This window comes from Lethenteron reissneri, chromosome 13 (assembly GCF_015708825.2).
Source record: "Lethenteron reissneri isolate LAM-NWPU_2019-01 chromosome 13, ASM1570882v1, whole genome shotgun sequence".
Lineage (NCBI taxonomy): Eukaryota > Metazoa > Chordata > Hyperoartia > Petromyzontiformes > Petromyzontidae > Lethenteron > Lethenteron reissneri.
Genome location: NC_083791.1, coordinates 1989835 through 2002809, shown reverse-complemented (window position 1 = coordinate 2002809; position 12975 = coordinate 1989835). Strand labels below are relative to the sequence as shown.

The following is a 12975-nucleotide window of genomic DNA, read 5'->3' as shown; positions in this document are numbered from 1 at the left end:
AGGCTGATCTGACTATTGTGCCACGCACATTCTGGGTGTGGTGGTGCAGGCCTGTCATCCAGTGCTTTTGAAGCCGGGTAGTGGATCATGCTGAGATGGAGCTATTGTGCGCTTAAGAAACCTCCCCTACAGGCTACAAAGATTGCAGTGGACAGCAGTACAGCATTAAGGTTGCAGACCCATTTTCCTCCCACACACAGAAACACCCAATAAAAAACTGGCCAAGCGTCCCAAGCAATGTCCTCCTAAGTCTTTAAATGCGGAGGCTGTCCCAGAGAAACACGTGAATTTAAAGTGTCTCCATGTTCAAATGAATAAACTAAACAAACCTATTTTTTTATTCTACCAGGTAAGGCACACTGAACTACATATCTTTTTTGCAGAAGCGAACGGGCTTATCGCGTGGAATTTTTTATCAGCCAAATATATTCTAAAAGCATATTTCTAAATGTGGAGAGGAAAACCGGAGGACCCAGAGAAAAATTCACGTGACCACGGGGAGAACATGCACACTCTAAATATACAGCCTGTCAGGGTCAGGATCGAAACCCATGGCCTCCTGCATAGCATGCGACATAGTTAATATCTCGCCACTCTCATCTTTGTTCATGACATGAGGCAGTGGTGGAAACTTCACTTTCCTGCGCCAGAACAAAGTCCATCAATATAAAAATACACCGTTGACTTGTCGCGAACACTTACACATTCCATTGATCCTAGAAGGATGGTAGGCAGTCGACCTCTGCGTGATGGCATGGGACAGTGCTCTCATTTGCTGAAGCCATGGTCAAGAACGATGATGGAGTGGCAGTCAAGGAATGGATCACACCAAGAAGAATGGTCACTGAGGTGAAGGGAGCGATGGAATCGGCTCCTGCACAGGTGATAGATGGATTGGTACTTCACAGAACCGTGAGAAACAGCAACGGCAAATTGGGGAAGCTTCCTCCAGCAGTGGATTGACCAAGGATCATGATGATGATCAATGCAATTACATGGTCCTATAATGCAAACAAAGAATAGAATTAACTCCGAGCAGTTCTGTATTCACAAGTTCTGCAGCAGACGTAGAGGCAAATGCATAGTGGGTTGAGACAAGCTCCCCGCTAACCTCGGGTGAAGGGGGTTTTCATGGTCAGAAGAACAATGACCAGGGCTGCCCAGCGGTGCCTGGAGGCCGAGGGCAAAATGCCACGTGGGCTGCGATCGTTCCACTACCCACGGTGTTCAAAACCCTACGTCCCATTTTCTTTTAGACAAAAGACCACTTACGCAATCAAAACAATGTCCATTTATTACTTTGCACTTGCGTTCGTGACACCTACAGCGATAGCATATGCAATGGAATCTTGCCTGTTCTGGTGCCCTCTTTTGTGTGAGACCCAGAGCAAATTGCCAGATTCTGCCCCGAAGCCTAACCCCGACCCCCCCCTCCCCCTGGGAAGCCCTGACAATGATCAAGCAAACGGCGTAGAAGAGGAACACACACACGCTGTGAGAACATCCCCCAGTGGTGTTCTCTGAAGTGACAAACTCCACTGATAAGACAAACGACACCACATAAGTCAGATGGCCATAGGATTTGAAACGCATTAATAATTAGGCGCAATAAACCAGCCCCAAATCTCGGGACGCAAATCACCTAGAGGTGCTATTGGGGCAACGTGAACAGAGCTTCGACGTTGCGCAATGTGTTTAACACACACAGAGGTCATTCCTCCCGAGAGCACCATTATTCACCCCATTGTGGTTTGTGGTGTGTTCGTCTTGTCAAGGGACATGTGGAAGGTGATCATCAGCATCCGAGACACCATGGTGGAGGGATGTTAGCTCGCTCGCCTGGTATACAGAAGGTCATGGGTTCGATCCCGACCCTGACGCCTGTATATTTGGAGTGTGCATGTCCTCCCTGTAGTCGCGTGGATTATTCTCCGGGTTCTACGGTTTTTCACTCCACATTTATAAACGTGTGTTTCAAGTATTTGGCTGCTATAAATTTCGACGTAATAAGCCACTTCATTTAGCTATCATTTGTGGCCAGGTTGCTTCTGAAAAAGAGCTATATAGCTCAGTGGGCCTTACCTCGTAAAATAAAAAAGTTTTATAGTTAAAATCTCAAGGTGTGGCATTACGTACCATTCAATTGCACAGGTATGACCATCCGTTGCATGGCAAATACTGAGAAATAAACAAAATACTCGTGAAAACTGGCTGAACATTAAGGTCATAACATAATGCGTGGCTCATTGATTAGTGCTTATACTTTGTATGCAATTCTTTTCATCTCTGCAAAACGATCCTAGTATAAAAAACTCTTGAAACATGAACAAACCAACGAAGTGTTTAATTGAAATCAATACATTTTGTAAAATAAGGAATGTAGCCGTATACTGATCTGGCCGAGTAGAGTTTTGGCAATCACGGTATCCACAAATGTACTCCATTTTTACGTGAAAATACAGCCGGAAACCATGCTGCAATGGAGGATGGGGAAAAGCCCAGATAACCGTGGACCCCTTTAGTTTCCACAGATAATAGGAATCACGTGTTATACTGGTGCAGATACGAGGAACTCTATAGTATTTGTAGAATATCAGGATTGGTAGTCTTATTGGGTAAATTACCTTTGTAATAGTAACGTGGAATGTCCAAAAAAACTGGTTCATTTGAGTGTGGCGATACTTTTTTCACTTGCCATTCTACATCGTTTGGGAACGTTGCGTTCAATTCAGCAAAAGCCTCTCTCTCTCACCCTCCCTGTCTTTGTGGTGTCTACATGCATTAGCATTCTGATGCTATGTAAAGCAAATTGCATTGTAAAACGCTCCTAGGCGATGCAAAGTGACTGATAGCACAACGGCAATAAGGGAACTAATAAATAGTAGCGTGTGTGTCGTTAATAATCTGCAGTCCTGCCTGCACACACTAACACCAAAAGCGTAAGTGACTATTTGACCACTTTGGTGGATGGTGTAAGTAATAGCTCGGTGTAATGATGCTGCATGCCCTCCTCCTTCCGTGACTTGGAGGCGCGGTTGTCTGATGGCACACAGATGGAGCTATCATGAGTGCGAGGCGCACACCTCCAATGAGGTGCGTGAACGAGGCAGTACCAAGTAGGTTGGAGAACTATTCCGTGCCACTTTCGGTTGCTCTCTCTTCACGCGTGTGGCTTCTTCCCTGGCTTGCTCCGATTTCCTCCCACAGGTGAACACGCTCAACAAAATGATAGCGTCATCCAAATATCCCACGAAGAACCCTTCTAAAAAGGAATCTCGCGACTCAGTGAGGCTTTCCAGGGAAAGGTTACAAACTCACGGTCCCAGCAATAACAGCAATCAAATTCTGTATAGCTTCATTAATGTGAAACACATTACGAAATGTTCAACACTGCGAACCATGTATTTACATTATCCCATCTTATATAGAATTATGGAGTGCCTTAGTCCAAGACATTCAACGAGAGATGATAACACCACACAGAAAAAACAACAACAAAATGATCAAGGGTATGCGGTAGACATGATATGGACTGGCCAGAGTGACAGGAAAACATTGAATTTCGGTTTAGTTTTTTTAATATAAAGTTACTGAAATGTCCCAAAACAACAGGCAACACAAGCACTGTGTGTGCCTTTGGCTGCCCTCCAATTTTTCACGTGGAGCATCCGACGCCTTGCGGCCGCTCACACTGCGAACCGGCACAGCGCGGAGGGCCGAGCGCCGTGAGAGAGGTCTCGCCGTTTCACCTAATTTATCACCGTCATCAGTATTTGTCGCACTATAAGTTATCCAGCTTTACTGCCCGGTGCTCTGATTAAAAACACACCGGCGGTACTGGGGGGTGCTGCGACACCATTATAAAGATTGCCTCTTGCGAGGCGGTGCGACGGTAGGCCACGGAAAAACACATCACACGTGGATTAAAGACGGCAAAAGGTGTGTGGTGTCTTTGCGAGTTGAAGGACCCCCCCGGTATTCGTACACACTACCTAAAAGATCACGTCTTCATAGCTTCAGCAATGCAAAATCAGCCTCCGCCATAGAAATGCGGAATTTTTACCACTGACCCTGCGCTGCAAATGCAGAAAAACAGCCCCCTAAACGTTTTTGAGCATGGTGTCAAGTTGCATTTATACAAGTCTACATATTTCGATTTAAAGCTTTCGTGACTGCAGGGATTCATCTTCTTGGTTCTTTCGGTAAAGTCACGTAGAATGGAAGTAATAAAATAATAAAAATAAAAAATATATAATAGAACTTAATAAAATAAAATAATATATATTTATATTTTGTAATGTTTTATGTTTATTATTTTATTATTTTATTACTTCCCTTCTACGTGACTTTACCGAAAGAACCAAGAAGAAGTCTACATATTGTCTTCTTGGTACTCAACAAAAATAACTGTGCATTTGCATATCTATAAACACGCACGAGTATGCATGGAACACTCTGCGCAACTGGAGCTCAGCAATTTCGCAAAGCCTTATGGACACCGCACAATGAAATTCTCCACACAGAGAAGGAGCTGCAATTTTTTTTGTTATCGTATCACCACCGACATTTGTAATAGTAGCGTCCCATTATGCGACGATAAAACAGCAAGCTACGGTGATTTGTGTGCTCAATTTAAGTACCTTGCTCAAAAGTCTTTACGCTCTACACTATTTTGATTATTACTTGAGATTTATTTACACATGAACACATCATTTTTCATCATGGAGAAACGTAATTTGTTTTACGCATGTTTTTCTATTGACAAATAGAGCCAAAGAATCAGTGTCCCCGTTTTCACACGTGTGTGTGTGTGTGTGTTGGGTGCTGCTCAAGAACAGTGGTGACATACATGTTGGGATTTTCATAACTTCTCTTTAAGTTTTTAAAATCAAACATCACGAAGGTCCTTTAAATTGTCTTAATTATCGAGCCAATGCCAGTGTTGAATTCTAATTCCCCAAAATTAGAGTGTAGTTTTTTTGGGACTGTAATACTATTGTTCCGCAATTGATTAAATGTCAAATCTGTGGGTCAGTAGTCACAACGAGATATTGGCAAAGCTATGCTGTGCGTGCTTAAATTAACATTTTGACACAAAGTAATGTTGCTTGGCCATTGCTCTGACTTGGTAAATAGTATTAGTATTCCTGTCACACTTAATAAAAAAAATATTTTACTGCAAAGAAGAGCGTCGTTTTATCGTTTATGTGTACATAGGTATAAACGGCCTCACAAACGTGTGGACTTAGACGATGTATTTTACAGACACTGAGCAGTGTTTCACATAATAGGGGATCACACACCGGAACCAGTAAAACCAAACCCCAGCACGCTGAACTTCAGTTACTTCATCCTTATTTTGTGGCTTGCATTCAATTTAGCGGATCACTTATTCTTCAAGGTTTGTGATTTGTCTAAAAGGTCCGTAAATTCCGAAGATGACATCCATATGCAGTGAGCTCAGCACAGGGCAACCGCAGAACCCTGGTAAACTTGTGAGCTGAATATATTAGACACCATTTGATTTAAACAGTTGACAGCCCATTGAGAATGCAACCATGAACAAACCTTTCTTGGTTTACGTTTGAAGGTAACGTTCACGTTTGTGACTGTAAATAAAGGTCAATGTGCAGCCCCCGAAATGTCTTGCTCACACCATTGCTGGGGGAAGGGCCTCCATGGAGACAGGTTGGTGCGGTTGTTAGCCAACTGCGGGCTGATCCCAGCGACCCGAGTTTGATTCCTGGCCAGAGCTGACAACAGTGGTGAGTGGTATGTACATAGATACCTGTCCCGTCACCAACCCACAATGACCAGTGTGTTGGTCAAACAACCCCGACAACTGACATGGCTTAGAGAGGATTCCATTCAGCAGTCGATTGACAAAGGGCTGCACATCATTTATTAGCATTAAAGTAAAATAGTAGATTTGGGCTCTGATCCCAAATTGTAGTGTGCTCTTGTGAATTAAGATGTGCAACTGAAATGTTCACACGGTGCACCTTAGCGCAGTGCCGAAATTATCTGCAGATATTAGCGAGCTGTTGATTAAATCGAACTTGTACGCCACTGAAAAATATATGCCGCATTCAAAATCATACTTTGCATTACAAACGCATAAACACATGCGGCGAATAATGATTACCACATGGATGTTTGGGAATAGGCAAAGCAGCATTGATTATAGTGGTTAATGAATAATAATTGACCTTATGACAGCTGCATAATTACTGTGAGATTATAATCATAGCCTCCATCACGAAGCACCTAAATCCCTCCAAATGCAAACTACAACAGTGCAATTTTCATTCGGAGATGGATTAATTCCACCCCCCCCCCCCCTCGTACTACCATAAAATGTGGAATTACTACAGCTGACTCGGAACTTCTGATGCAGACAAACACCACCCACAGATTGCTTGAGAGCGGAGAGAACACTTTGACTAGATGAGGCACTGCACTAAAAAAGTGGATTCGCGGATGTTATTTTCGGATTTTTCTCAGCCAGGTTGCGAGTTCAAAGCTCAAATCAAGCATACGCTCAAATTGTAACAAAAAAGTGAAAGTAACCTTCTTGGTTCTTTCGGTAAAATCACGTAGAAGGGAAATAATAAAATAATAAAAATAAAACATAATAAAATAATTCTCACGACGTTTCGGCCACAACGCAAGCAGCCGTCCTCAGGTGAAGAACAGGTCTGTCTGGAAGACAGCTGTCTTCCCGACAGACCTGTTCTTCATTGCTTGCGTTGTGGCCGAAACGTCGTGAGAATTATTTTATTATGTTTTATTTTTATTATTTTATTATTTCCCTTCTACGTGACTTTACCGAAAGAACCAAGAAGATGAATCCCTGCAGTCACGAAAGCTTTAAATCGAAAGAGAAAGTAATCGTAAAAGGCTGATGTGCGTTAAGTAAGAGCAATGTCATGACCCGATGATAACAGTTACAGGGTGGGATTATTAGCCTCTCTGCTGGTTAAGGTGATTGGTACACTCACCTGGTTTATTTGTAACGCAGAGGCCGCCTGTTTTGATCTCCAGGCAAGGCAGTTGAAACGATGAAGGGATGTATTAAATCGCCCTCTATCCCCTGCCCCCCAGTCGATTGTCAGGTTCGTGTGCGGTGGGGTAAAGTGTGAGTTCTTCCACCTCTTCCAAGGTGTTTGGCCAGCATTGTGATAAAATGTGAGGCACGCATTATTTTTTAGAAGGGTATATGACATTGCCGAGCAGTAATGCCATCAATAATGTCCCCGGCTTACTAACAAAGGCACAACTGGCAGCCACAGGACGGTGTTCTGATGTACGGAGTGGGAGTATGCTGGCGGCCACCGTACAAATAACACTCCACTGTTAACGGCACAGATTTGTGTATGAACAATGAATGGTGCTGTGCACGGTTTAAAATCAGACAGTCCAAACAGCCCCATTTGTGTCCCTTGCCCAAGCTCCCATGGAATGCGCAGGCTGTCGTGTTGTTAATCGCAATGCAAATAAACTTCAGAACACGATTCGTGAGCGTGAGCACGCTAAACGCAAATCTTCTGGCGAGACAAAAAAATGTAGTTTCAATACCACCGCTATGCCGTCTTTCTTGATGCAATAACGTTAAGTGGAATCACTTGGGTCTATGGATCTCTGTGTCAATCCATGGATCTCCATGTGAGTCTATGGTACCTGGCAGGTCTCCTTGGTAAGTGGTGAAGCCCCAACCGTCGGTCACGTCAACCGACCATTGTGCAACTCGCGTTTTTTGCAGCACGCACAAAACGAAATCCTCGGCTGTCCCTCGGCCAAGCAGCAGCGAATTTGCGTTTCAAGCTCAGCGGCCACCTCGGTTAATACTGCGGGCGAATTAAACAAAAACGTGCCGCCTGCTCCACAGCGAACATTAAAGATCCCTAATAGAGGTTTTTGGGTTAGATCGCGTAAATATATAAATGTGTGGTTAAAACCCGCCACCACCCAACACAGCCAACTAGTAAGGCAATGCAAATAAACTTCAGAGCACGATTCATGAGCGTGAGCACGCTAAACGCAAATCTTCTGGCTGTTGTCACGTAAACAGAACATGCCAATTCGTACTAGTACAACGATTCACCAGTACATTACAACTAGCTTCATCATGCGACAGCCAGATTATAAATGTCGTGGCTTGGCTCTCCAACACACCGGTGTGCTGTACTCGTGACGAATTGGCACGTTCTGTTTACGTAACAACCCTTACTAGTTGGCTGTGCCGAGTGGTGGCGAGTTTTAACGACACATTCATATACTTACGCGATCTAACCCAAAAACCTCTATGATGGATGATATTGGCCGCGAAAGCCTACGTGTTAAATTAAAGATCCCGTGATGTTGTTCGAAAAGAGACCAGGCCATTTGTACGGTCACGGTCAAAAGTTTACCGACATTCGTACACTACTCGCAAATCACTCGAGCCGTCAGCAGCAAACACTCCTGGCGTCTCTTGCCTCTCCTCCGCTGATAATTCATAAACCAGTAACGGTATTCACGCAAGAGGCCAAGGAAACGTTTATGAACCACTTGGCACTGATGTTGCTTAATTTCAAGAAGTGAACCCGGGAAGACGTGATTGCAAAACAGGTGGTTAACCCATAATGCCACCATTCCCCATGGTATATAAAGGAAATGAAATATTACACATATATGGTATGTAAATACATAGTGTGTGCTCTGCACATACGTAATAAGACTATTTCAAAACCACTGCTCGTCGAAAAGGTCTCCACCCCACATCTTGTCATCATGGGTGTTGCTTGACCAGTGCCATTTGGTGAACGGGGGCCCATAGCTGCCTCTGATATCACTCTCCACTGATGTCAGCCATGGCTGGGAATCGAACTCAGGTTGCCGACTGTTTAGTGGAGTGCGCTGCCCGCTGTGCCACCGCTCAACCCCTGGTAATAATATATCTCGGAGCAACATTTGGGACGTAAAAAAAAATAAAACTGGATTTAATTTAAAAATACCTACACTTTCGAAGTCCAGAAAATGCCAAAAAAAACAAATTACTGTAAAAATCACATTTACCGCACAGGGCCGCTAAAGGACTTCAGCAAAGAATAGTAAACATTCCTCTGCTCGAAAATTCATGGCAAAGTCTTAACCCTAACCTTCACAAGTGTTCAGCAACATGGCTTTTCATTGTACACTGACCTCTGGCAATAGGCATGAGAAATTTGAATTAAATTTGAAGGGAACGGCTGGGGGAAAATAAACAGCTCGGTCTTGACCTCCAATTTATCTTGTGGAGCCCTTTGTGCCTCACGCTGGGGGCACTGGTGACCTTATTTCTCCATTTACAACACCCACATTCAATTTTTCCACATCAACTATGGGAAGCAGGCCAAGAACAGATGACATTTATCGCTTTTCCTCCTCCAAAACAAAAGCGATTTCATCTTTTTTACACTTCAGTGACTTTTTGTTTGGAAGTGTTTACATATATATACAGTATATGCAATTGCTTGTGGGTCAACTATCAGCACCGTGATCAGTTATCGGCCTATTAAATACAAACAGTGACAAATCATGGCTCCTAATTGACTCCTTTTCAGTTCATCATGAGTTGGGGCATTACCGTTGGCCTCAATCCGCTTCAATGTTAAGTTAGGTGCCAATGTCTCTCTGCTCAAACAAGGATTTTGTGATGATCCTCTCAAACGGTGGCCCACTAAGCCATTGGTAGAAAGCCCACGTGTCTATGGTAGGGGCCAGTCTTTCTAGAGAAAATGTTGGCATGCAATGAATATAACGCAGCGAGCACAGCATGTTTCACGAAAATCTATTCAACTCATCTGAGTTGCCCTTTGTGTAGTGTCTGTCCATTGCTATTATATTTGTTTAACAAGACCCTGAACAATGATGTTTATTTTGTTTACAATAACACCCTAAAAGAAAACTTTAGCAATATATTGATCTCATTGCTAATCAACAAAAGATAACTGTGACGTCATTCAATGCAATTAAATGCCCCATAACGTGCTTGAGAATCATGACTGCTGTGCAAGGGGGAAATGTGGGAAATGTTGCCTCTGACATTGAGCTGTGTACCACCATACAACAGTGCAATAACTTAAATGTAATTTACATCGGACATGGTTTACTTACAATCCACGTTATTCGTGCACTAACACTGCAGTACGGCCAACCAAATTATATTTATTTATTGATGGCAAGATGTATATACGTGCACCGTAGACATGCGTGCATAAACGATCATTACGACTAAACAACGTACAATTGTGTTTTCTATGTGTCCTAAGCACATGTATTCCTATAAACATAAGCTTTTCCCTGCAGTAAAAGTTGTCGCTTTTGCGTCGATGGATTTATTTTATAATACAGGTTTTTTGGGGTAGATCGCGTGAATATAAATCTGTCGTTAAACCCGACACCACCCGACACAGCCAATTAGTAAGGTTTGTTTCGTAAACAGAACATGCCAATTCGTTACTAGTTCAGCACACTGGTGTGTTGGAGAGTAAACCCACAACATTTACCATTCCAGTACGACGTTTCATCCAGTAATTACAACTAGCATCATCAGGCAACATCCAGATTTAGAAAATAAATAAAGTAAATCTACACATTTATATTAACGCAATCTAACCCAAAATAAAATCTGTATTATGGATATTGGTCGTGAAAGCCTACGTGTTAAACGGAATTATTTAAGTTCTGTGAATGCAGTTGCTTCCCTTATTCACACAAAAACACAATTTAGTGGAGGATCACTGAATGTTAGCGAGCACCTACTGAGGTTCTCATAGCACATGAGAGTGAGGGCATTTTCAGCACACGACTAAATATGCTGTTGGCTCTCCATTTTTGAAGTGGACATTCGGCACTGGGTATTCATTTTTAGGTTGAGAAAACCTAGGTGCAGCCCAGACACATTTTACATATGAGTACTACAACACACTAACATTGCATTGTATTAAAAAGGATGCACAATGGCACTAGTTCTAAAAAAACTGGAAACAGCACAGGTCAAAGCATATTCGTGAAACTCCATATCATGTCTCCGCATCTTCGTGGTTCTTTCGGTAAAGTCACGGAGAATGAAAATAATAAAATAATAAAAATAAAACATAATAAAATAATTCTCACGGCGTTTCGGCCACAACGCAAGCAGCCGTCTTCAGGTGGAGAGCAGGTCTGTCAAGTAGACAGTCTGAATGGCACGCCCCAGGCTTGGAGCGACTATTTATGCTGGGATGGAGGGGCGAAGAGCGCTTTGACAAAATAATTTGCATATCAAGAGGAATTTTGCATATTTATGGGGAATGCAGATATGCGATTAGTACTACTTGTGAAATGCGTAGGAGGTTTGGCGAGGGGTTTAAAGTCATTATGCCCATGCATTATGCAGGATTAGCAGTTTCAAAGGGAGAGAGTAAGGTTAGAATTAATAAAGGGAAGGAATGTTAATAATATGGCGCCGCAGCAACTAACATTCCTTCCCTTTATTAATTCTAACCTTACTCCCTCCCTTTGATACTGCTAATCCTGCATAATGCATGGGCATAATGACTTTAAACCCCTCGCCAAACCTCCTACGCATTTCACAAGTAGTACTAATCGCATATCTGCATTCCCCATAAATATGCTAAATTTCTCTTGATATGCAAATTATTTTGTCAAAGCACTTTTCGCCCCTCCATCCCAGCATAAATAGTCGCTCCAAGCCTGGGGCGTGCCATTCAGACTCTGTCTACTTGACAGACCTGCTCTCCACCTGAAGACGGCTGCTTGCGTTGTGACCGAAACGTCATGAGAATTATTTTATTATGCTTAATTTTTATTATTTTATTATTTTCCTTCTACGTGACTTTACCGAAAGAACCAAGAAGATGAATCCCTGCAGTCACGAAAGCTTTAAATCGAAATTTCTCCGCATGTGAACAAAAAAGTATAATAAGTATGTGCAAAGGCCTGTATAAAACGTATCTCTCTGGACAATTCCTAAAACCCATTCAGTGGACTGAGGCAATGCGTAAGCCAAAAGTGCTGCACGCTGATTGGAGGCGGAGCGCAATTTTAACTTTGAACATCCACGTGCCAGCTTTCAGGCCACGTAGCGGGCTCACAAGACGCTCCAACAACTTCAGCTTTCAAACTGACGTGGCGTGTCATATAATGCGGAAAATACGGTAATCGGAGGAGGGCTTAAGCTCGATGTAAATTGTGAAACCGTCGCAAGGATGTTTGCGTGCACGTACCCCGCGACCACACTGCTGGACACGGCAAAGCCACGATGCTAAAGCTCACGGCAAGCGGCGCATCGCGTGCGGCCTACCGACAGCTCACCTTGGAGCCGTTGAGGACGTAGTGATCTCCTTGCCGAGAGGCCATGGTCAGCAGGGAGGCCGCATCGCTGCCACTGCCTGAGGGAACATCGGCGGCAGCAGCGGCAGCAGTAGCAGAAGCGATAGCACTTGAAATGCATCAACAAACTAACGTCTCTCATTCGCCCGCACCTCACGCTTCTTTCGCAGACTGAATCGTTTGTAATGGAAAGTATGCACGGAGCACTGGCTAATTACGATATTAAAACTAACAATTATGAATATTTATCCACGAGGCTTCACTGAGTCTCAAGACGACCTTTAATGATGCCCAAGATGCTTGGCCAATCCCTCGTTGAGTAATTTACATGAGAACAAACCGTTGCATCCAGATAAATCAAGATGCAAATAAGGGACGCTCAGTACTGATTTTTATCTAAATATTCAACACATTCGCCAATAATATGGCTTACATTTTTTTGAATCAGGGATGTTTTAAGCAATGGCCCTTTTTCATGGCACATCGAGGAGTTGTCAGAGACAAGGTTCACGAGGATTGGAGGACTGCACTTTCCAACAAGGGGGACCTTGTGAGATTTACAATTTAAAGACGGTTCCTGATGACAAGTTTTTTTTTTAATAGGCATGTGAATAGTTA

At 43.2% G+C, this 12975-nt stretch overlaps 1 protein-coding gene across 2 annotated transcripts in view; it reads right to left on the bottom strand.

Annotated features, from left to right (window-relative positions):
- Positions 1 to 12975, bottom strand: part of ACAD8 (acyl-CoA dehydrogenase family member 8) — a 591584-nt gene that overhangs the window by 188891 nt on the left and 389718 nt on the right. For both annotated transcript variants that reach the window (XM_061550860.1, XM_061550861.1), the window contains one exon: positions 12340 to 12416. In XM_061550860.1, the coding sequence (XP_061406844.1) occupies positions 12340 to 12416 (77 nt within the window). The remainder of the gene's footprint in view (positions 1 to 12339; positions 12417 to 12975) is intronic.